Here is a 26665-nt window from a genome sequence, read left to right on the forward strand (position 1 = left end):
CAGCTGTGCCGTGGCCTCTTCATAGTATACCAAGCACACCGCCGTACATTGTATAACATCTAACATTGTATAGTTGCTCTCCTTGGTTTTGCACTTCAATCCCATTCACGTGAATGGCACTTAGCTGCAGGATGCCATATGACTGATGGATGTGGTGTCACAGGCCACGGACGAGACCACAGCACTTGCCTAAGCAACTGTAGCCCCTTGCAACAGCTGATAGGTGGGGGTGCCAGGACTAAGACTCCCTCCGATGTGATATTTAACTCCTGGATCACCCCTTTAATCTCATATGTTTGTATAGGTTGGGGCTCTGTTTTACTCATTCACAGAGTTGCAAATATTCTGCTTAGGAGCATACTGCATGCGGCTTTATTACTCAGGCGCTCCTAAGCTCCATCTAGAAGCATGTTAAGTGACTATGGAGGATATTTGTAACTTTGTATCAGAAATCGGGATTTCTACTGCTTTTCAAGGGTACTTTCACACTAGCGTTTTTCTTTTCCGGCATAGAGTTCCATCCTACCGGAAAATAACTGATCAGTTTTATCCCCATGCATTCTGAATGGAGAGTAATCCATTCAGGATGCATCAGGATGTCTTCAGTTCAGTCTTTTTGACGTTTTCGGACGGAGAAAATACCGCAGCATGCTACAGTTTTCTCTCCGTCCAAAAAAACTGAACACTTGCCTGAATGCCATTTACATTTTTTTCCATAGGAAAGTATTAGTGCAAAATACCGCAATGCCTGATCCGTCCATCCGGTCTGCGCATGCGCAGACCTTTAAAAATGTGAAAAAAAATAGAAACGTAACCGTTTGTCCATTTGACAAACGGACAGACGGATCTGTTCTTGCAATGCATTTGTGAGACGGATCCGTCTACAAATGGTGTCCGTTTGCATGCAGATTGCCGGATCACTCTGCCACAAGTGTGAGAGTACCCTAAGGAGTTTGACCATGCAAAACTGCTGACAGCGATAGCCAGGGGACCAGTAAATATGTACCATTTGTAGAGCTTTTATTATCAGGAGCACTTTGAATATAAACTTTTATTCTGCTCCTGCAAGTGCCCAGGGAGCAGGGATTCACTGTAAAGTGCTCTCTGCTGTGACTGCTGCATCGTCCAACCTGTCACTCAGAGCAGAGGGGAGGGTGTATGAAGCAGCCAAATGTAGCGAGTACTTCACTTGCAGAATCTGGCAGAATAAAAGTTGATAAGAAAAGTTCCACAAAAGGTATGTTGGTACTGCTGTTGCTGGGGCTCTACCTAGCACTGTCAGCAGTTTTGCATAGTCAAAACTGCTGACAGACTCCGCATTGAATATATTGGCAAATAAATCAGTACAGAATGTAACCTATTTCGATTTAAAAATATGGTGTTTAAGCTTGAAGGATTGTCCATGGATGTTGAAGAGTGACTTCAGAGCAATTTAACAAATATGATTGATGAGAATGTTTGATTAATTCCTGATATTTTTTCATCTGTCTTATAAATGGGCGCAGCTCTTATACTTTAAATCCAGTCTTCACACGGGAAAGCTTGTGAGTCAATGGCAGCGATGACGGATAGAAATTCAACCTTAAAAATCTCTTCACAGCACACAAGAGTTGGAGCCGCCTCCAATTGATATTGCTTCCATGAGGTTTCTCTAATTTCTGAACTGCACCGACAAGCAACGCAGTATAGCGGTGCTGCCTGTCAATGACACATAACAATTCACTCAAAAAAAGTCATAGAAATTACAACTGTTTTTAAAATCGACCTCCAAAATGTAAAAACCTTCAAGCTAAGAGTATTTTACTCAACTAGAAGCGCTACATATGACACAAAATAGTCAGTATTAGTCTGAGGTTGTAATATTCTAGGAAAGCATTTTGCCCGGTTTTAATGTCCGTATTGCAGAAGAAGCAGCAAAATAACAACTCCTTCCATATTTCAAATAGAAGGCTGAAAACTGTACATATGAGACATCTTGATCTACGTCTTATATCGGCCTTTCTTTGGGAGGCTCAGAAAGAAAGGGAAAAAAGGCCATGGTCAAAAAGCGAAACCACATTCTTATGCGTCATGCATCCCAATGCATGTGAACCCTGAACATTTGTTTCCTGAAGTCTGGTCGTTGTGCTACATCTCATTGCAGAGTACATCATGGTTAAGAGCTGTGTGCTTCATCTGTACGGTGTTACAGTCGTCTTCATTTGCAGACAGCATAAAGGCAGGGGTAAATGGGAAAAGTTTATGGCAGGCTGCCCGATACTCCTCATACTGAGTATTGCAGCTTCCAAAGCTTCCATCAAGAAGTGCTTCCAAGGCCTTTGTCAGACTCTGTGCAAGAGAGAGAATCACAGATCAAGATGACATTTTATAGTTGGACATTTTAATTGCCGGTACATTCGGAAAGCTGTTTTGCTGTCACTGGTGAGGCATTGGGGAGACAGTTTTGACAAAAGTGATTATATGTGCACAGGCCAGGCTGCACCAATCTCAGCAACGTTCAGCAACACATGGACTATGACCATGAGTAGGGCCTGAGCATCATCTTCTCCGGGCTGGGGAGGCCCCAGTAGAAAGCACTGGTTTAATAGAACCGTACTGACAGACTAAGCAAACACCTCCTATGCGATGCTCAGGTATTTAACACTTAAAAGTTGCCTTTAGGAGCTTAAAGGGGTATTCCAGTTATGACAAGTTATCCTTTACCCACTGGATATGGGAGCACTGCTAGATTGGTGGGGTCTGAGCCTCTTTGAGAGGGGTCCGTGCCCCCATATGAATAGAGAGATAGGATAAGCATTTGCACTGCCACTTAATTCCTCTCTATGGTCTGCAGGACATGGCAGACTATTGTGCTCTGCTATCTCTGGGAGTCCCATAGGCCTTGAATAGAGCTGTGGAGCACATACTTGACCACTGCTCCATTCAAAAAGGGTACATGGGATCCCCGTTCTTCTAATCGGTGGGATATCAGCGTTCTGACCCCCACAATCTAATTTATTTGTTATCTCCAATCCAGGGGTTAGGGAATAAATTGTTCTTACTGGAACACCCCTTTAAAGGAAGTCTTTCACCTAAAATGAGCATTATAGAACACTAACCCCATGATCTGCATTATAGTCCCTATATTTGGATGCTACTTACAGTATAGCTGTCCGTCACTTATTTTCGCTAAAAAACACTTCTATTCAATATGTAAATTAGGTTCTGACAGTGCCCAGGGGCGGCGTGCAAGGCCACCCATAAAATATTGGTGGCCTATACTAAAACAAACCATTATTATTTAAAGGAAGTCTTTCACCTAAAATGACCATTATAGAACACTAACCCCATGATCTGCATTATAGTCTCCATATTGGAATGCTACTTACCGTATCGTATAGCTTTTATTCAATATGTAAATTAGGTTCTGAAGGTGCCTAGGGGCGGCGTACAAGCGGCCGGTGCCCAGGCCCCTCGTCACTTTTCATATTAAACCCCTCCCCTTTTACCCCCTCTGGTTCTTCAGAAATCCAGCGCGAGCGCCGTTCACAAGATTCGCCGCACCTGCGCACTTCATTCCCCATTATGGGCAGAGTACGGGCCGGCACATGCGCATTAAACGCTCTTGTGCCTATGCCCATAATAGAGAATCTTGTGAACGGCGCCAGATTTCTGAAGAACCTAGGGCGGGCCAGATAGATGAAAGGGAGGGGGGGAGGGGGGCGGTTCATATGAAAAGCAACCAGGGGCCTGGGCACCGGCCGCTTGTACGCCGCCCCTAGGCACCTTCAGAACCTAATTTACATATTGAATAAAAGCTATACGATACGGTAAGTAGCATTCCAATATGGAGACTATAATGCAGATCATGGGGTTAGTGTTCTATAATGGTCATTTTAGGTGAAAGACTTCCTTTAAATAATAATGGTTTGTTTTAGTATAGGCCACCAATATTTTATGGGTGGGGATGTGAATTCTGGGACCCCTACCGATCAACACAAAGCATATGCCACCTCTTCTTTATTGTGGTTGTCGGCAAGTGTCCCAGGAGTTTGATCCCCAGAGATGAAACACAGATGGCCTATGCTAAGAATATTTAAATTCTAGATGAAGGAATATAAAGAAATGAAGGAATATAGAGGAATGAAGGAATATAAAGGAGAAGTCCTGGATAATAAATCTAGTGGCTGTATTACACGGCTTACCTGCACGTTCCTATCCATCAGCTTCTCATCTAGTCTTGTAGCGATGGCTATTGCCTTCTCTTGTCTTGACTTGTCTAAATAATACATCATTTTTGCTCCTGTGTAAAAAAACAACAGAAAATAATACTTGGGTGCAAAGACAATTCCATTAGCGATGGCGGGAATGCTCATGCTTTACAGTGGCAACTGGACTTACAACTTGTATCAATGGCAAGTCACAGCCCAGGAACTAGTAGTAAACAGTAAGCAGTACCTTCGGCCACTAACACATATGTAATGGCGCCCTGTAACAAGTGTAAGTCATCCCAAGTGAGGCAGTTTACCTTGTTAGAGAGAAGAGATTTACTTCTTAAAAGGTCACTAACTTTTCAAAAAACATTTGGTATGTCATAGACACATCAAAAGTTGTGATCGGTGTGGTTCTGCGTGCTGAGACCCCTACCGACCCCTAGAACAAGGACAGAGAAGCGCGTGCATACGGCACTGTCTCTCCTCACGGCACGAGACAGGCTCCATAGAATTATATGGGCCCGTCTCGATTCTGTCCTCAGCAGTGTGGAGAAAGAGCTAAATAGTCGCACACTTCTCTCACCTTGTACTCAGACCATCACCAATCAAATTTTTTGTGATAAGTTAGTTACCCTTTAACCTTGTGACAATACATTACATGTCTGGCCTAGGAGCTGATGTGACCCACGCACATAGTGTTTGCCAAGTAAAAAAAATTGCACTCTCGTGTCCCATGACTTCTGCGGTCAATAATGATGTCGCTGAATTTTTTACATTTATTTATCACATAATACTCGCAGGGGTTAAATTGGCTCCTAGGCCAGGCAACCCCTTTAGAAGTTACACACCAAGATTTTTTTTTTTTTTTTTAGTTTTTACAGAATTTTCACAACAAAAGACTCATTGTCCTACATGCACAAAGTTTTTAGATAAATAGACATTTTTTTTCATTAAAGAAAATGTGTTGGAATATTGTACCTGGTACGTTAAAGGGGAAGGCACCGTACTGCTGCACAATACACAGCAGCTTTGCTATGTGCGTAAGCTCTTAATCATCCAACAGATGCAATTTTTAAAGGGCATCTGTCCGCATGAAAATCAGCAGCAAACCAGACACAAAGCCTGTTGGGGCTGCCTCCCAGAATTACATGCATACCTTTCATCCCCTGATCCTAAGGAAAACAGGTATAAATTCATAAGCTAATTAGGTCTTAAGTGCACTGAGAGCGGGCCTGAGCCGCTGGGTGCACCTTAGCTCCTTCACTCTCCTTTGCTGGCTTCTCCCCCGTCTAGTACATTGATGAGCCATTCATCTGCACTGTCATCCCATCTATCACTGAAGTGGCCAGCAAAGGAGAGCAGAGAAACTAGGGTGCACTGGCTCGGGCCCACCGTCAGTGAACGTAAGACCTAATTAGCATATGACTTAAAACCTTTTTTTCAGAACCGTGGCAATAGATTGTGATGAGAACTCTGCATGTCATTTCCTGAGGCAGCCCTCACGAGGTTTGTGCCTGGTTTGATGCTGATTTTCATACAGGTTCTTTTTCACCGCTCTCATTTTCCGCAATCTGTCCTTGTATTCAAGTCCTTAGTGGTCAGGTCTCACCCCACAACACTTGCATTGTGGCATCCATTCTTTACAGTTCAGGTTTTCTTACTGACCTGCGCTGCTTTTTACACCCCCAATCATGTCCTGTGGTATGTATTTGTGGAATATCTTGACCACACTGTTAGTGGCAATACTAATTAGGCTGTGGGTGGGGTAGTTTGTTTTGGGGGACCTTTTTATCTTTTTTTTTTTTTGTGTTTTTTTTTTCCTTTCTTTTCCTTTTGTCTTTTTCTATCTCATTTCTGTTCTCTCCCCATTCTCCCTGCCTCATTGCTTATTTACTTTTTGCCCGTGCTGTACCATTGTTTTGGGCTATCATCACTAGGGAGTGTCATCATAATGAACTAGATATGGGTATCCACTTGTATTGTGGGACATACCCATGGGGAGTAACAGGTTGGCCGCTATGTGATACGTATGCTTTATAGTGCATTTATTTTTTGATATGGTGACACATGACATGTGTAACATCTTTTTGAGGGTGGTAGCAGCATAGGTCAGGTGATTCTGGCACCCTTATACATCTGCCGTTTTCTGTTTATGACCATTATACTGTTATAGGCTGTATATATGAATATGTATTTTTTGACTATATTGGGTATGTTCTCGTTGTTTGTGAGCAACATTATAGGTTAATGTTCTGGTTAATGTATATGCCCTGATTTACTGTTGTTGTATTGAGGTCTGTTTTGGTTTTGTCCATTCTTTACAGTGTTGGACTCCCAAAATGCCAGCTGTGGAAGGGCCCAATAGGGACCCTCATAATGAAATTAATAAGGTATAAGATATGCTGCCAACAAAATGAATGCAGGGACAAAACTAGCAGCAAAAAAAGAGAGCATGGTAAGTCGACACCTCTCCCGAAGTACAAGTAGCACACTCAACCTAAGGCTTTATTCAGATGGCCGTATAGCACACTGGGAGCGCAATGGGTGCAGTCTGAGAAAATCTCCGAGACTCAGATTAGAACAGGACCCGGGGTCCACATAAAAGAGCTGAAGAGTGAATGACCCAATTGATTACAATGGGGGACTGCATGTTGTTCAAGTCCAGTCCGTGCAGACCTGACCACCACACACATGGGAGCATTACCAGAGCCTAAAAGCAAGTTAAAGTGGTTGTCCCATCAAGATGCCCCTGATCATTATCCCTATTCGTTCATATACACCATAGCGGGGAACTGGTTTGCCAAATAAATGTGATGTATTTCCTGGTAGCTTGTACCTGAAAGCAAATGCTGAATGGAGGTAGAATTGTTTTTGAGAAACTCTTCATTGAAGCTTTCCAGATTCTTGTTGGTAAAGATATTCTTCATTTCATGTAAAAGCACTTTAAACACTATATCAGGCACATTACTGTGATCTGAAACTAGACGCATGAGAAACAGTCAGTAAGGTGAAGTAACAGCTCATAATGATGAAAACTACAGAAATTAAACACATACTGGAGCCCAGTGTGTGCAGGTTACCTGATTTTGAGAACCGTATTAAACATTCATGCAGCCATGGGTTATTTCTATCGATCGAAAAAGCTCTTTTCACAGACTGCAACATCAAGAGAAATTTTCCTATGACAAAAAAAATATTAAAAATCATGTCAGCATGATCAACCCTATTAAACCAGGCATCAAGCCTGGTACGGTTAATCATGCTGAGTAAAAGTGTATGTTTTTATCCTCTCTAGGGTTAATAAGTGCAGACATGTATTCATTTTTATATTTATGTAAGTTAGGTATTTGGAGCACCAGGGGGCTGGCCACAGCACTAGAAGCACTGCTAGTGCAACCCTTCCTGTCCTCTGGCTGGACATCTTTTCCAACCCTGTGTTCTCGTGGTAGCATCGACATTCAGTGACTCACTGCTGGCACAGTGAATCTGATGAGCTTGGAAAGCAATACTCCTCAGATTCACTGCACAGGCGCCAAGTCACTGAGCTGACTCGGCGCTTGCTCAGTGGTTCTTCGGCCGCTTCCCAAGCTCAGGAATCAGCATCTGATTCACTGCTGCGAGAACACAGGGTTGGACAACATGTCTAACCCTGTCACTCAAATGGGGAACGCAGGGTGTTACGCTAGTGGTGCTCCTAGTGCTATGGCCAGCCCCCTGGTGCTCTAAAGACCAAATTTAAATAAATATAAAAGTAATTTATGTCTGCACTTATGAACCCTAGAGATGAAAGATATATATCATTTTGCTCAGCATGATCAACCCTACCAGGCAATATGCTTGGTTTAATATGGTTGATTATACTGACAGATGAACTTTCAGTTACAAATGCACACAACAACTTGTGTAGCTCTGTCAGTGTCTTGGAGATCTGTCAGGAAACAGATTGGTTTGCGCTTTATAGGGTCCACTATAAAAGTGAGCCATGATATTAATGTGAACAGAGCCTAATACAATAAGAAAATGAAGAATAATATAGCTTTAATCACTTTGATCACTTGGTCAAACATCCAACCTTCTGTAACTATACACAATATTGATGATCCTTTTCTTTACCTTTTCTGAAATAGATCTCAAATGCCAACAAGTGCGTCTGTATATTGTTAGATGCAAGGGTTTTCAACGGTGTAAGGAACTTGATTGCTTCTTCTAGCGGGTTTTCAGCCTGTTTTCATAGACGAGAAACAACAGTGAGGGTCTTCGTATGTCAGAAACATGAGACTTCATTTGATGGTCAAGAATGTCTGGCCCTACAGACTCCAAACTATTGGAACTATACAGTATATAGACCCAAATCATTTCGGAGGAACCATCTAAACATATCTGCAGTATCAGACACCACCCCTACCCTTTCCAGTTTCTCAGGGACTAGCTCCTCTTTGGGTCCACTGGTCTCTTCTTCCTCTTCATCCCTCTTCTTCTTCTGATTTTTCTGCTGGCGTTCTCTCTCAGCGTGTTTCCTCTCTTCTTGTAGTTTGGCTTTCTTCTGGGCTCTCCTTTGCTTACTTAGCACTTTTTTAAGCTCTTTCGCAGAAAGGTTTTCTAAAACATAAAACAATATTGAAGTTCTTGTTTGACCCAAAGAACTTATAACCAACACAGGTCGGGCAGACACAGCTGTAAACAGTCTAAAAGGGTCTAACCTAAACAGACGAAACATTCTGTGCTCATTAATTTCCCACAAAAAATATTCAACATTTTTCAAACCAATCCCCATTTGTTGCATGGGTTATTTTGAGTATTGATTGTGCCAGTTCCTTAAGTTTTAAGTTACTTTTGATGAGAGTAAAAGTCCTGTCTATGGTACTTTTTCTCCCATGAAAATAACCAAAACCTGGTCAGCTTTTAAAAAATTTCGGTTCCTCTGACAGAACAGAAATACGTGAAACAGAACGCTGATGTGAACTTAGCATTACAGCGAACATAGAGATTGAACGCAATCCCAAGCGCCCTCCAGTGGTGACTCTATGAGTTTAGAGAATTTGGAGCTTTATCTGAAGGACAGAACTGCAATCACAAAAAAAATTCATAAGGAGATAAATCAGAGCAGAATTTTGAACCTAAAATGATGCTGCAGCAAATAATAGAGATTTCATTTAAAATAAAGTGATGTTATGTTCATTTTATGTCCAAATTGATTATTTTAGGTCATCAATATCTGATTGGTGAGGGTCCAACTCTCAGCACTCCCCCTGTGAGTGCCGCGGCATCAGTGCAGTCCCATTCAAGTGAATGAGGATAAGCTACAATACCAAGCCGTACTGCTATCCAATAGACAGTGTAGTGCTAGGTAAGCTGCAAGGAGGCTGATGGGTTGGGGAGCTGGGTGTTAGACCCCTACTGAATAGGTGTTGATCATCAATACAAACATCGGCAAAAACTCCCTTTAAATTCCATAACATAGCAAAGTTACCATTCAGGGTCAGTAGTAAGCTAGGTGAGGACCCTTACCGGCAATATAATGCCCACCATAAGTAGTGGTCAGCCAGTATCTGCTGCACAAGAGATGTATTTTGCAGGCATTTTTATTTCAAGAGGAAAAAAATCGGAGTAAAAGGCACCGCACACACCTGAATTCACTTCCTGCTCTTTGCTCTCGTTCATTAAGGGGCTTTCATGCAACTTAAGGTAAATTTCGATGGCAGTCTGGGCCGCTTTGAAATAGAAGGCGTGCTGACGCAAAACATCTTCCAGCCGCAGCAGATCCACGTAGGCGCGCAGTGTCATTTTCCTCATGCAATATGTGTGGAAATCAAACTGGTCATCAGTGATTTCAAAGAAATGCTGAAAGAGATGTAGATACAATGAAATTATACGGTGAATGTAACGGTAAATATAAAGTAGAATTCCATTCATTCAATATCTGATTCAGAAATTCTGACGTTGGTCTCCAGCCACTACTAGACTAGAAGCAGGAGATGAGCAATCGGATGAGTGAGATTCCACACCCCTAGGGCTCAAGCACAGGACTGCGTTTTTCTTCAGTAAGCTACCCGTTTTTTACACGTATAGCATGCTGACCCATTCATTTCTATGGAGCCAAGCACACGTCTGTTATTTTCACAGATCCGTGTGATCAGTCCACAAATCTCAGCCCAGATCCTATTTCTGTCCATGTTTGTGGATGAGAATGGCCCTTTCTTTTGATGGGAGTGAGGGACAAAAAAAAAGAAAAAAGGAACGCACTTGGGAGCAATTGTTTTTCACTGATCCTTTTTGTGCCGACTGATAATTGGATATGGCCGTGTGCAGGAGGCCCCTATACACTGCCTGGTGTTCGGGGAGATTATCAGTAAGATGCGTTCGTATCTATGAACACTCATTAGTGGTATTCTGCCGGTGTAAAGGTGGCGCTGCTTACCCGATGAACGAGAGAAATCCTTGTTCACCAGGTAATAGGATATTTGGTATGGACATTGTATGCCAGCAGCAGATCATGGTGTCTAAACAGAACTCTGTTGCCGGCAAGAGATGATTCTGTATGGGGACAATCAATGGCATTACTGGCTTTCTACTCCACTGACGAGAAAGCGATCGTCAGGAAGGAACTTAACTAATACGTTTTATGTATTTCCCTTTGACTGTCCGTAAATTGAGAATATTTAATGATATGGTAACGGTCAGGTTCAGTAAGTGCCAGATTATAGGAATCTGACTATATTTTCAAACACTGTGAAAACTAAAAAGTGTATTTCCAGAGTGACAACTTATCACCTATACACAAGAAAGGTGACAAGTGTCAGACTGACGTGTGTCCCATGGATAGGACTGCCGTTGAAAGCTGAACTATGTAAGCAGTCCAATAGACTGTGAATGAAGTGGTACATGCTCCATTGATGTTCCATTCAAACAGAGGACACGTAGCACCTATACTGTGCATATGAGCAGTTGTCATTCTGGGAATACCGCTTGAAGCTTGCAACACAGTAACTTTTGGCTACTTTCTATGCTTTACCCCACTCACTTTTTGTAAAGTGGGTGGGGCTTAGCTGAAAGGACGGGGACACCACGGCCCGCCGCATTTACAATAATATACGCCAGAAAACTAGAGTAGAAAGCTCAGGTCTATTTTAGTTTCTGGCACACGGCCAGCAGAAGATGTGACAGATTTATTACGAGGCTCTTAATAAACTGCTAGGATCTGCCTCTAGTGGGCTTTTTTTTTTTTTTCTTTACTAAGAATGGAGCGTGAACGCCAATTATTAGTAAGTGAGCCCCACTGTATGCGTCAATACCTAATATGTGTTTTTTTTCCCTATGAAAGACATTCTCCAAGAATTAGGACGGGTCATCAGATAGGCGAAGGTCCTGACACCCCACCACTCACCTGTTCGGTCGTAGCTCCGGAAATGGTTGTGTCCACTTCACAACAGACAAAGCGGTGAAGCTCCAGAGCCAGAGTTACTACATAACAGCTGATCAGCGGGATGTCAGACTCTCAGCGATCAGATTGTGATGGCCTATCCTGAGGATACACCCTCACTTATAACAACCTTCGGCACTCCAGCTGCTGTGAAACTACAACTCCCAGCATGCCAACTTACTTGGGTGTTCTTGAAACTCCCAGAGAAGTGAAAGAAAGATTCTGGGAGTTGTAGCTTCAGAACAGCTAAGTGCTGGAGGTTTCTGATCCCTGACTTATAACGTAGTGGACAAACTTTTTAATCTTGACGCACAGAAAACTTACCCTTTCAATTTCATAGCATTTCTTTAGGGCTTCCCCATACTTTCCCAGTCGCTGGTAAGCAGCGGCACATTCAGTCTGGAACCACATACACTGCATCTCATTCATATTGTCCACGGCTGGTGTCCCTTCCTGAAAGAAGCATGTCAGAGAAGAGGTTTTCTAAGAACGGACAGCTCCTTGTCTCACACATAGAGGACTGAGGTATATAATCTGTGCTAGCGCAGCATGTACCCTTGTGAACTTGGAGCACATCTCTTCCGCCTCCTGAGTCAGATTGGCTCGCAGCATGTATTTCGCACATTTGGAGTTAATAAATCGGTCTGCAGTGTCCAGAGACTGAGCTTCATCCATCCACTTGGCAGCTTCTTTAAAGTTTCCTATATGCTGGGGAGATTAAAGACAGATGAAAGTAAGTACGGTACTTCCCCAATCTTCTCCAACTCTGCACTGCAATGTACAGAACGCCACCAAAAAATCATAATTAGAGTAAATCTAGATTTCAAACATTCAAGGGTCAGACAGCATTTTATTCTAATCTAAATAGGGTTCCATGTAAAGAACGTGTATTAATGGTACAGAGAAATGTTTATGTTTCAATTTCTCACCATTTTAAGATCTCTGTTTGCTGTCAGTGGATGAGAACATTCTTATTACATGTCCAGATAAAATACTACTCACAGCTGAGTGATGGATTCAGTTGCATGAAGTCTATACAATCCTCTGTGAGCTAAACACCATAGGCTCCACACTCAGATTCATAGAAACTACTGTAGCAAACTATCACGACAAACTTCATGGTAAAAGATTGGGTTAAACTGTGGCTTTTAACTAGTTGCTCTTTTTGTTAAAGACTCTTCCTAGAACTGCTTCTGTGGAACACTATTATTTTGACATTTGGTTTCCAATGCTGTTTTTTCTCACCAAAAATATAACTAATAGGGCACACTGCAATTTGAACCCATTAAGCAGATTTTAGCTTTCTAGAGGTTGTTCAAGTTTTTGGACTGGAACGGAATGCATTTTGGTGCTCTCCGTTTTGTTCAGTTTTTTCACCATTGACAATAAATGGGTACAAAACTGAAGCGTTTTCTTCCGCTATTGATATCCCATGTCGGATCTCAATAGCGGAATTGAAAACGCAGATGTGAAAGTAGCCTAATAGTTACTAGAGAGGGGTCGTTGATCCAGGGAGTTATTCTGATTGCCTGATTGGAGTCGGGAAGGAATATTTTTCCCCTAAAGTGAGGATTTTTTTTTCCCTTCCTCTGGATCAACTTGCAGGATAACAGGCTGCGCTGGATGGACAGATGTCTTTTTTCAGCCTTATAAACTGCTACTAGCAGCATGCTGTACCTGTTGAATGGCACGGAGACAGTGTGGCCTCAGCAGTGACGTGTCCCCAAGTGGCACATCATGTGTTGCTTGGAAACAAATCAATGTGCCCAAAAAGCTGAACGCCCGCTTATAGACCCCAAGTTTTTTGTTTTTTTTTACCTCCTAGCACTGTATTGCCCATCACTTTTTATCCTTTTTAGTTTTTTACTAACAATTCTTATTTAATAACTTTTTAAAAATTTGTTAGTGTTGTATTTTTTTTTTTTTTTTTACATGGCTACATTCTTTAATCAGAATGGTTATTAAAGGGGTTGTTTCATCTAGGACTTTGATGGCATATCGCTAGGTTACACCATCAAAGTCAGTTAGGCATGTGTCCCACCTCTAAGACCTGCACCTCCCTCTAAAATGGGACCCCAAGCAGTGAATGAGAGCACACTGCGCATGCACGGCATGCTCTCCATTCAGAATTATGATAATTATTTTCAGCAGTCCCATAGAAATAAATGGAGGGAAGCTGTGCACGCTTACCTGCTCTCTGCTCACTTCACGGGTCCCAGAGGTGGACCCGCACCTATCTGACATTGATGGCATCTCCTAGCAATACGCCAATGTCTCAGATGAGACAACCCCTTTAAGTATCTTTAACATTTTCCTATTTAAGGGACTTTTGCTTGTAGATTTTTAACTGTATTTAAAAGGTCAGATGTCAATATGACAATGTGCTAGAGCTCTTTTGTTAGGACCTAGGCTGACGTATGAAACCGGTAGCCCTGGTGATTGCAATGCTGGAGCTGGTGATGAGGTGACAAAGGGAGTCCCTTACCTTTATGAGCACCCTGATCTGCATTGATCACAGTGCAGAAAGGGATAAATGGACAAATGTTGAAGTTTCTCCAATCCCTGGCTTTAGTGTTGCAGGACGGCTGTCAACTACAGCAGCCCTCCAGCAAGTGATTGTTTGGGCACAGCTTCTTTGCCCCACACCATTGCGTACATGTACCTGAGAATGCGGGAACGGGTTAAAACACATACAATTTGAAGGAGCATTTTATAATCCTCATTGATGGGTATGCAACACTGGGTATTTCGAGCTGCAGAAAACCTTAGCAAACATTCGTTCTGCACTACAGGACACAGAGATTTGCCAAGAGTGCAGGTAGTAGCAAATTGTCAGCTGTGCGCAGGACTAGGCCTCTGGGGTTGGAGCCTTCAGATGTCAACAGGACTCCTTTCTATACTGACAGCAGATATCATGAAAGTGGTGGAGAACCAAAAGCTGCAGACCTTTTCATCATACATACCGTACATAATAAATAAAAGGTTTTCTAGTTCCATCCCCTCCGCACAAGTTGCAGTCAGAGTGGACTAAGTGTGTGACTCACTTTTCTATGAACTGCTTTTGTTATACCACAAAATGTGTGCAGCCCCAGCCTAAAGATGATGAACGATTACAAAGTAGGTAAACATCAAAGGGGTATTCATGGCTGCAATCGGAATACCCATCGTATGTGGAGGCGAGCCGGCTGTGCTATGTCCATAACACCCACAGCAATGAATGGGGATAGGAACAGAGCACAGCCATAATCCTGGCCACCTATGGCATTCACATGCCACAGGTATTTCTGATCTCAGACATGAGTGACAGAGATGGGAATACGCCTTTACGTATACGCTTTTTAACTTTACCTTATAGATCTTAGCTTTCATATAGAAGAGTTCTATTAATGTCGGAGTGCTGGCAATGGCAGCATTAATATAGTCTAATGCCACCGACCACTGACCAAGTTTATCAAAGTGCTGTGCTAAGAAATAACGAACCCACAAAAGGGTTGTGGGGGGTTCTCGCTCCTCATCGTCTGCAAGAGGAAAAACAAATAGTATTTTACACACAGCTAATCCGAGAAGTCAATCACATTCTCCGTAATACAAATCATAGATAACAAAAGCACTGTGGATTAGGATACAAAAACACAGTAATACCGTATTTCATCTACATCTACTACAATGCCATTATTCTTTTCTATTTCAAAGAAGTTATTGACTTTTTCAGTAAAGGGAGAGTGAGAAGACAAACGGTGGATTCTCTGCAGCAGAATGGTGTGATGCCTTGGACGCAGCTTAGACAAGGTACTGCTCTCCTTAGAGACCGGCCCTGTATGGAGACTTACTGGAAGTGCTCCATGGTATGGCTGGTCTGTTGGAGGAAAGCTAGTACCCCGCTTAAGCTGCATCCAAGGTATCGCACTGAGCCAGCCACAGTCCTACTCCATATTGATGCCCGAAAAAGCTGTCTACAGATGGATATATGGCCTGCCTATTTGAACTTGTCATGTCCCAAGGCTTGTTCTGACTCATAGGGAGCCGCTTCCACAAGGTAGCACTAGCCAGATGGTTTTCTTTTCACAGGAGATACCTCTTTGCATATTATCTTCTCATTGAGCACTGCCAATTAGTCTCCATACCATGGACACTTCCAGTAACTGTCCACACAGGGCAAGTCTCTTTATGGAGAGACAGTACCTAAGCTTTACATTACAAAGGCTGAAAGCAGCTGGATGCCCACTGCAATGCTGCCTAAAAAAACTGCCCAAAAAACAAATGCGGATGTGCATAATCTATACATGGCTACAACATTCTAAGGAATTCGTCATGTTTGTACAAGTTCTTCAGTGATCAAAAAAATCAGTCCATTCGGACTCTGACCTTGTGTAATGGAACACCCCGGGTTTATTGAGCTCAATGAGCATTCAATGGTGAACTATGACAATGTAATGAAGGAAACAGAAGTGATCCTCTGTATAGGTTGCACAACCACATCCAAATCCAGAAAAGTGCTAAATCCCTATATTTGAAGGGTTTTCCTGGGTTTTCCCCCTTCTTACCTAACCCCCCAGAGCATGTGGTACCTAATGAAAAAAACATACCCACCTGCTCAGTGCTACGTCTTTCTGGCACCATACTGGGATCTTCCAGTACCTGCCCTGTTTACTTTAAGTTAGGGTACGGACAGGGCCACATGCTTCACTGCAGCCAGTGACTGGCCTCAGCGGTGACGTGACCCAAAATTGACATGCCACTTGGGGACATAGCAAGTCCTCATCTTTTTTACAGCATGTGTCCATGCAAAGTTTCAGCACTTGAGCCAAAAAACGATGAGTGGACAAGTGGGGAATAAACCTGAAAGATGTTTGTAACCTGAAGCCTGTGCGCTGTTGACTTACTACCAGGATTCTATGTATTTCTTCTAGATATCACCATACATTGGTCAATGACTTATCCAGTGCATGCACAGAATTCAATAGCTGCCACCCAGGTATTGAGGGAACTTACCTTTGGCGTTAAATAAGCCGCATGTTTTCAATGAGGTTTCATAACCAATAACAAGCTCCTGTGTAATTAATACCTGGAAAACAAAATGCATAATACATATATGTATATAGGTGCTGCAATGCATGTTACAGCTTTTCCATCCATGCATTATTTGAGTTGATGGAAGCCATATTACCTGCGGAATGGATTAGCCATTTACAACACAGTATTTTGACATACTAACTAGAACCATACTCTCACTATCGCACACAGAATCATACATTTACCTTCTCGGCACAGCCGTATAGTGATTTTATGGTTGTAAACAATGGCGGGCAGCCTTTGCTAAAGTTAATTCGTAAGAACTTATCCATTCGTTCCCTAAACTTGCTGCCTAGAAGAAGGAAAGAACAATTATAGTCCATGTGCCCTGAGAGTAATGTGTACATGTGTCAGATCAATACACAGGACACAAGGACTTCTCTGACAATAGACACATCATGGAAATCACACAATCTTCTGGATGCAGTGAGGCTGGCCCCATAGAAGGTGAACATCATGTACTGAGCCCACACACCTGCACAAAATTGTAACCCTTAGGATACCGGAGGTTTTTTCATTTTTGCGTTTTCATTTTTCTTCCCTATTTTCCTTGAGCCATAACTTTTTTATATTTCCGGTCACATAGCTGTATGATGGCTTATTTTTTGCGGAACCGGTTGTACTTCCTAATGCCACCATTAATTATGGCATAAAATGTAGTGGGAAGCGGTAAAACAAATTCCAAATGGGGTGGAATTGGAAACAAATTGCAATTCCTCCACCGTTTCACAGGTTTTGTTCCCACGGCGTTTCGTATACGGCAGAACTGACCTATGTCCTTCATTCTTTGGGTCAGTACGATTACAATGATACCCCATATGTATAGGTTCTTTATGTCTAAATAGTGTAAAAAGTAAATGTAAACTTTGATTAAAAAATAAAATAATTACATCACAATATTCTGACCCCCATAACTTTTTTTATACAGTCAGGTCCATAAATATTGGGACATCGACACAATTCTAACATTTTTGGCTCTATACACCGCCACACTAGATTTGAAATGAAACAAACAAGATGTGCTTTAACTGCAGACTGTCAGCTTTAATTTGAGGATATTTACATCCAAATCAGGTGAACGGTGTAGGAATTACAACAGTTTGCATATATGCCTCCCACTTGTTAAAGAACCAAAAGTAATGGGACAGAATAATAATCATAAATCAAACTTTTTAATACTTGGTTGCAAATCCTTTGCAGTCAATTACAGCCTGAAGTCTGGAACGCATAGACATCACCAGACGCTGGGTTTCATCCCTGGTGATGCTCTGCCAGGCCTCTACTGCAAATGTCTTCAGTTCCTGCTTGTTCTTGGGACATTTTCCCTTCAGTTTTGTCTTCAGCAAGTGAATGCCTGCTCAATCGGATTCAGGTCAGGTGATTGACTTGGCCATTGCATAACATTCCACTTCTTTCCCTTAAAAAACTCTTTGGTTGCTTTTGCAGTATGCTTTGGGTTATTGTCCATCTGCACTGTGAAGCGCCGTCCAATGAGTTCTGAAGCATTTGGCTGAATATGAGCAGATAATATTGCCCAAAAGACTTCAGAATTCATGCTGCTGCTTTTGTCAGCAGTCACATAATCAATAAATACAAGAGAACCAGTTCCATTGGCAACCATACATGCCCACGCCATGACACTACCACCACCATGCTTCACTGATGAGGTGGCATGCTTAGGATCATGAGCAGTTCCTTTCCTTCTCCATACTCTTCTCTTTCCATCATTCTGGTACAAGTTGATCTTGGTCTCAACTGTCCATAGGATGTTGTTTCAGAACTGTGAAGGCTTTTTTAGATGTCATTTGGCAAACTCTAGTCTGGCCTTCCTGTTTTTGAGGCTCGCCAATGGTTTACATCTTGTGGTGAACCCTCTGTATTCACTCTGGTGAAGTCTTCTCTTGATTGTTGACTTTGACACACATACACATACCTCCTGGAGAGTGTTCTTGATCTGGCCAACTGTTGTGAAGGGTTTTTTCTTCACCAGGGAAATAATTATTCGGTCATCCACCACAGTTGTTTTCCGTGGTCTTCCGGGTCTTTTGGTGTTGCCGAGCTCACCGGTGCGTTCCTTCTTTTTAAGAATGTTCCAAACAGTTGCTTTGGCCACGCCTAATGTTTTTGCTATCTCTCTGATGGGTTTGTTTTGTTTGTTCAGCCTAATGATGTCTTGCTTCACTGATAGTGACAGCTCTTTGGATCTCATCTTGAGAGTTGACAGCAACAGATTCCAAATGCAAATAGAACACTTGAAATGAACTCTGGACCTTTTATCTGGTCATTGCAATTGGGATAATACGGGAATAACACACACCTGGCCATGGAACAGCTGAGAAGCCAATTGTCCCATTACCTTTGGTTCTTTAACAAGTGGGAGGCACATATGCAAACTGTTGTAATTCCTACACCGTTCACCTGAATAAGATGTAAATACCCTCAAATTAAAGCTGACAGTCTGCAGGTAAAGCACATCTTGTTTGTTTTATTTCAAATCCATTGTGGTGTTGTATAGAGACAAAAATGTTAGAATTGTGTCGATGTCCCAATATTTATGGACCTGGCTGTACTTATGTTCCTGAGCTGTTTAGGGGCATTTTTTGCAGAACAATTTGTAGTTTTTATTGATACCATTTTGGAGTGTGCGTGACTTTTTGATCACATTTTATTAAAAATTTTAGGGTAAGAAGCAATGAAAAAATGGCAAATCGGCCATTTTTACACTTTTTTCCGTTACGCCATTCGCCGTATTGGATTTTTCTTTATGGGGTTTTCGGTTGCGGCGATACCCATGATCTTTATATTTATTGTTAGTTAGGTATTTCTTTTTTAATTATACGGAAAGGGGGGTAATTACATTTTTATTTTATTTTTTTTGTGATGATTTTGTGGCTCATATATAAGCCTATAAATGTTGTTCTTTAATTTTTCATTTTGGTCTATCAGGGATTTTTAAAATGCCATTTAAAGAGGAACTTTCACCACTCCTGACATGTCTGCTTTATTAGCTTCATGCATTCCCCACATGTTAACAATTCTGAACCTAACAATTCTGGGGCATCTATTCTTATGTCTGTGTGTTGTGCCATTCCTTTATTATTTCTACTAGAAGTTATGAATAATTGCTAGATGTGTGCAGTAAGGGTACCGAGGGGTGTTAACAAGTTGGGTGGGTGTACCTGCGCAGTGTGAAAATGGTAGCACTGATTGGATAGCGGGAGACTGAGCAGGTACACCCCCCCAACTTGTTACCACCCCTTTGTACCCCTACTGAAGGCTAATAGCAATTCATTCATAACTTAAATAGTTTATGCTCTCCCAGTATTAATTAACTCTGAGAGCATCAGCTCATTACTTACCTGGATGGGGGTCGTGAGGAGGACTCAGGTGACCCCCTGGGTATCAACCCACCGGGAAGTTTCCCTGTAGAGTGGGGGTCTGATCTGAGGTCTGATGAAGATTGGGGTACTGATCTGAGGTCTGATGAAGATTGGGGTTCTGATACATATTTTTTTCTTATTTCCTCCTCTAAAACCCTATATGCGCCTTAAGAAGCGAAAAATACGGTTAAGGCTACTTTCACACTTGCGTTCGGGGCTCCGCTTGTGAGTTCCGTTTGAAGGCTGTCACAAGCGGCCCCGAACGCATCCGTACTGCCCTAATGCATTCTGAGTGGATGCGGATCCGCTCAGAATGCCTCAGTCTGGCACTGTTTGTCCTCCGCTCAGCAGGCGGACACCCGAACGCTGCTTGCAGCGTTCGGGTGTCTGCCTGGCCGTGCGGAGGCAAACGGATCCGTCCAGACTTACAATGTAAGTCAACGGGGACGGATCCGTTTGAAGTTGACACAATATGGCTCAATTTCAAACGGATCCGTCCCCCATTGACTTTCAATGTAAAGTCTGGACGGATCCATCTGAGCAACTTTCACACTTAGAATTTTTTCTAAACTATAATGCAGACAGATCCGTTCTGAACGGATCCCATTGTCTGCATTATAGGAGCGGATCCGTCTGTGCAGACACCAGACGGATCCGCTCTGAACGCAAGTGTGAAAGTAGCCTAAGTAGTATGAAATTAGGTTCACCATAGAAGCATAGAAATACCCATATCATAAATCAAAAGGTTTTCTTTTCACCTCATTAGCTTCTTAGCAACTGATGCCGTCAAAATGAAAGTTGTTGGTCAGTTTCTAATGAGCTTATACAAAAGTGGCAATCAATACGGCTGCATTTCTTATTGTAATGTTTGTAAAAATGAACACATAACCGTAATTAAAATAAGAATTATCTTGATTAACTGGTTAGACTGTAAAGTCTGATTTTGCCTGTGCATCACCCTCTGATTGGCAAAGTGCTGCTAATATTTGTATTATTGAATCCAGCAGTTTCTCGGTGAAAGACCAAGAGCATTGTAATTTTACTATGGCCAATGTACTTCATGTACCGGTACTTTCTACCCTTTTATACAGCTATTACCTGTAATGAAGTTTAAGATTAATCTTCTTGGGGAAACTGCTCTTGGATGTCGCTCACAGAATTCTTCATAGATCTCAAGTCGTTCTTCAGTGGTAGCTAGGATGAGAAGAATTAAAGTTACATCAGACTATAAGGATCAGTTCTAGTCCTAATTCTAAGCCACTGATGACAGCTTCTCTATCGTAAAACATATCCAGGTATTCTAAGAACAGGAGAGCTGTTGATTTCTTATAACCTACCATCAAAATGGACTGAACACAAATGATTGGCTTGGACCACACATGATCGATGCACATTATTATATTTACCAGGATGCAAAGCTTTCTCGACATTTTCATAGTATTTCCAGTTTTCAGGATTACGATTAATAAGTTCTCTCAATACTTCAGTAGCTTCTTTCCATCTTCCAAGCTCTAAGTAAACTTCACCTTCAAACATAGAGAGGGGTTAAAACACTTAGACAATTAAAATGTAATCCAAATTGTGCACAACTATTACAGTTCTATTCATGCTTCTTCAGGTAAGGTCAGATGCGGACGTAGTAGATACTGAACTGCAGTGTAAATGCTGAAGTGCAAGAACTGTACTAATAAATAAAGGTAAAAAAAATAAGAAGGGAAAGAAGTGAATATGTACATATATAACAATTTGTCTGCCACGTGGCCTGCACACCTAAACACAGCTTAGGACTAGTGTTGAGCGAACTTGTGTTTTAAGTTCGGTGTCTAAAGTTCGGGTTATCGAAGAATCTCGTTATGGATTCTAAATTCCGTTATGGTCCGTGATAGCGGAATCCATAACGTGATTTTTCGATAACCCGAACTTTAGACGCTGAACTTAAAACACAAGTTTGCTCAACACTACTTTAGGATGCAGCTGTGATTCTACTTACTAGAAGGGTCCCTAGTAATAATGGTCCTTTTATACTTCACAGGCAATTAACAGCAACAAACCGTTCATTCCTGATCATTGCCTGATCGATGATCATAGGGGAGCACTGCATTTGTATGCATTATTCATCACCTCTGTAAGGGGATAAGTGATCGCTTCTGTAATCATTCATCCCCACACAGATTCACTGTTTGTGAGCAGCAGATCACTGTTTCCAGGGGGCGATGTGCTGTCCAGAAACCATGTGTCACGTAAGGTGGGGAACAGTGCAGCCCTAAACTCCACCCGCACCACTGTCTCTAATTACTTGGACAATCCGCCCTAAGCCGCGTCCTCCAACTGGTCGACGGTCCCTAACCGGGATAAGTGCATGGGACCTAAACTAGAGGGAAAAGAGAAGTCAGACAGGCCACGTCAGAACCAGAGAATAAATGTCAGAACCAGAATTTGAAAACCAGTCCTTGTCAATACCAGGAGATCACATCAGGATTCAAATCGGCAGTCAACATCGAAGTCAGGAGTGGGTCAGCGGTCAGAAATCCAGAGGCACAAATAGCAGAGCAAAGCACCCTTATGTGGAAAGGAAGACCAATCACAGGCAACTGTGGCTAGCAGTTGCCTGCTTAAATGCCCCGCCAACAGGAAACACATGACACTGGCACAGAGAGCTTGACTGGCCTGGTGTTCCTGCTCCCTGATAAGCTGACCAGACCCATAGCGAGGCTAGGATCGCAGGCAGGTAAGTAAATTACACCATGATTTAGGGTGAAAGTCGAAAGATACGATTACTTGAAGAACAAGCTTTTGCTTGTTCATTGGGTGATGCCAGCATATTTACATAAGAAAATGTATTTCTACAAACGTGAGACAGAAAGACACATGCTTTGTAGCTGTTGCAATGATTTTATGTACTGTATATGTATCCATTTATACAGCATGTGTGTATGAATGCCTGCCCCTCGTCCCATCCTTGGCTAAACATTACATCAAGGGTTCATTGGAGGCCATGATCATGTTGTAGGTTGAGAATAGCTGCTTAATTTTTTTTTACCATTTTGAACAATTTTGAATTTTTGTGAAAGTCTGTGGAGAAACCCCTATAGCATTCACCCAGACACTGAATAGTCATGAACACACTTACCTTTGATTTCTTCCACCTGAAGTTTGTCACAGATTTGTTTCTCATAAACCTCAATGTGATCCAAGGACTCTTGGAAATGGTTTGCCTCTCTCATTACCTGGTTCTGATACAAGATTAATTCACTATATTCATAGTCTATTTTATTTGGAGGCACCTAATAAAAAAAAAAGAAGAAATATATTTCAATAGGCTTGGTAACTTGAGACCTAATTTTTGGAGATTGCCCAACCATCTTGAACAAGTATTTGAGACAACATGAATGATAAATAATATACAGATGAAACTCAAAAAATTAGAATATTGTGCAAAGTTCATTTATTTCAGTAATTCAACTTAAAAGGTGAAACTAACATATGAGAGACTCATTACATGCAAAGCGAGATATTTCCAGCCTTTATTTGTTATAACTTGGATGATTATGGCTTACAGCTTATGAAACCCCAAAGTCAGGGGTTATGGACTAATTAGCTGACTAGAGCGTGACACTTTGAGCCTAGAATATTGAACCTTTTCACAATATTTTAATTCTAAGTTGCATTACTGAAATAAATGAACTTTTGCACGATATTCAAATTTTTTGAGTTTTACCTGTATACTTTAATAATTCTTATATTGAAAAGCTTAATATAGGTGGCTCTTTTAGGTTGGCTGGGTGGTGACTGAATTACATAACAGTTATTGATTTGGGACAATCAGTCCATATGTGGACACCCACAATAATTATAGTTTGCTTTTTATCAGCATACCATTACTTCAAAGGGGTTGTCTCACGTCAGCAGATGGCATTTATCATGGAGGCTGAATACAAGGCACTTACTAATGTATTGTGATTGTCCATATTGCCTCCTTTGCTGGCTTGATAAAACATTTTCCATCACATTATACACTGCTCGTTTCCAGGGGTTACGACCACTGCTGCAGCGTGAATACGAGGTCGCCGGGACACAAGTTGCTGCACAAGCGTGCCTATGTGCGCTCCCACGGTCCCAGCCACCAGAGTGGCCAGCACTTTTTCCTATGGTGTGCAAGTACGTTGTCAGGGTCCCTCAGGTGACTGATGTCAGGAAATCAAGGAGATTGGTTGAGCGTGGAGGAATCTAACAGCCTCCTTGATTTCTCTTGATTCAGTGTTGATAGGTTTTCTCAGCTGTTGCTCAGTGGTCATTACTGCTACCCTTTAGTCTCACTCCACCCTTCTGACTATGCGGTTGATAGGCGATAGGCAGTCAGGGCCCAGATTAGAGTTGTCTAGGAGGTGAGCTGTTTCTTCCCTAGTTTCCAGGCCCAGTTACTGTTCCCCTTCCCTCCTGTGTTCAGTGTGGAGTTTCCCCCCAACACTGATTGTGACATTATCAACCTCCACAAAAACTGCCATTTCGTTCAGATCAGTGCAGCTATGGATCCTATGTCTGCACTGGTCGAACATCTGCAGGGACTGTCAGGGACCGTTCAACAGTCTTACGGATTCAGAGACCACAGGCGGCTGGTTCCGATGGTGGGTACCAGGCCTGCCCTGAACCTAAGTTTACCCTCTCGGACAGATTTTCTGGGAGTAGTGACAATTTCATTTGGTTCAGGGAATCGTGTAAATTGTACTTTAAGCTGCATCCATACTCTTCTGGGGATGAGTGTCAACGTGTGGATATGATCATTTCTTTGCTTAAACGCTTAATCCCCAAATTACTATTGGTGGTGGGGGATCAAGAAAACGTACTTTTGTCATTTACTGGTAGTACCCGATTTCTCCTGTCTGCAGAGGTGGCGCTAGAGTCCAAAACTGTGGAAATCGAGCTATTTATCGACAGTGGGGCTGGGGTTAACCTGATTGATGGACAGTTTGTTCGTATTCATGGGTTGACTACTAGTGCACTAGCGCGAAGCATTTCTGTCTTTGCAATTGATTCTGCACCTCTTACCCCAAAATGCCTGTCGCAGGTGGTAAATAACATCCATTTAAGAGTGGGTGATTTCCTTCAGGAATCTGTCTCGTGTTATGTGTTGGAGAGTCTGCCTGCTCCGATGGTTTTGGGCTTACCATGGTTAAGCAAACATAACCCTACCATTGACTGGCAAGCGAGACAGATTCTCGATTAGAGTGATTTTTGCATGGATAACTGTCTTAATGAGTCTTTCTCTGTGGTCACCACTAAAACTGTACCCTCGTTAATTTCCAAATTTTATGATGTGTTTTCCGAGTGGTAATCATACTCCCGATGCAGGGGTAACTCCTGTTTGTCCCGTCAATCTTATTCCTGGAGCTAAACTGACCAAATCTCGGTTGTATAATCTTTCGGAGCCCGAAAGAAAGGCTATGCAAGAGTATATCACCGAGAGCTTGGCGAAAGGTCATATCAGACCATCCAAATCTCCAGTGGCTGCTGGGTTGTTCTTTGTAAAAAAAAAAAGATGGTACCCTTAGACCAGGGGTGCACAACGTTTTCTGGTTGGGGGCCACATCGTCAGACTTAACCAACGTCAAGGGCCGAAAATAAAATTTAAAGGGGTAAAAAACCTGAAATACTGTATTTATGGCATATCAAACATACAGTATATGCCATTAATGTGTAGTTAAACTTCCAGGACTCCCATCTAATGGGAGTAAACATGAAAAATACATGTGAGCAGCCACAAGACATAGACATACATGTTTGTTACTAGATGGTTGGGGGCCGCACAGAATGGTATCAAGGGCCGCATGTGGCAGGTTGTGCACCCCTGCCTTAGACCATGTTTAGACTTCCATGAGCTCAACAGTATTTCTGTCCGTGATTCTTAGCCCCTTCCTTTGATTCTGGATTTGTTTAGTCAGATTGTCGGTGCCAAGGTGTTCTCTAAATTGGATCTGAGGGGGGCATATAATCTGGTAAGGATCAGGGAGGGCGATGAGTGGAAGACCGCATTTAATACCCCTGAGGGTCATTTTGAAAACCTGGTCATGCCCTTTGGGTTAAACAACTCTTCAGCAGTTTTTCAACACTTTATCAATGACATCTTTCATCATCGCTATGGCGAAATACAGATACAAACGCAAAAACACAAATGCAATCGCACTCTGCAACCAGCACTCTGCCCTGCCTCTATGCTGGATGTTGAATGAGGCATTAGTGTACATTTTGGTCAAAGCGTAATAAGCCACTCACCACGTCAAGGCGACCTTGACGTGGTGAGTGGCTTATTACGCTTTGGCCAAAATGTACACTAATGCCTCATTCAACATCCAGCATAGAGGCAGGGCAGAGTGCTGGTTGCAGAGTGCGATTGCATTTGTGTTTTTGCGTTTGTATCTGTATTTCGCCATAGCAATGTGCACCTGCATACAGGGTTGTGCTGGCTGAACCCCCCACGTTTTTCTTTGTAGTATATATTGGAGGTGTGGCGATCTCCAAGCAGTCATGCACACCTGACCAGTTAGTCTGCCCTGGAGGCTGGCTTTAAAGTCAGTATAAAACTGAGTCTGCTTTCATAGCGC

The 26665-nt window shown here is 42.3% G+C and overlaps 1 protein-coding gene across 1 annotated transcript in view; it reads right to left on the minus strand.

Moving 5' to 3' along the window:
- Positions 1-824: 824 nt before the first annotated feature.
- The window catches only part of NAA16 (N-alpha-acetyltransferase 16, NatA auxiliary subunit), a 57982-nt gene continuing 32141 nt past the window's right edge, over positions 825-26665 (minus strand). Inside the window, 15 exon segments of the mRNA XM_044284866.1 lie at positions 825-2328; positions 4185-4282; positions 7030-7173; positions 7274-7372; positions 8307-8415; positions 8599-8792; positions 9821-10034; positions 11938-12066; positions 12169-12321; positions 14962-15131; positions 16606-16678; positions 16872-16978; positions 21165-21260; positions 21473-21592; positions 23197-23350. Coding sequence (XP_044140801.1) covers positions 2128-2328; positions 4185-4282; positions 7030-7173; positions 7274-7372; positions 8307-8415; positions 8599-8792; positions 9821-10034; positions 11938-12066; positions 12169-12321; positions 14962-15131; positions 16606-16678; positions 16872-16978; positions 21165-21260; positions 21473-21592; positions 23197-23350 — 2061 coding nt within the window. The 3' untranslated portion in view covers positions 825-2127.

This window comes from Bufo gargarizans, chromosome 3 (genome assembly GCF_014858855.1).
Source record: "Bufo gargarizans isolate SCDJY-AF-19 chromosome 3, ASM1485885v1, whole genome shotgun sequence".
NCBI classification, from domain to species: Eukaryota; Metazoa; Chordata; class Amphibia; order Anura; family Bufonidae; genus Bufo; species Bufo gargarizans.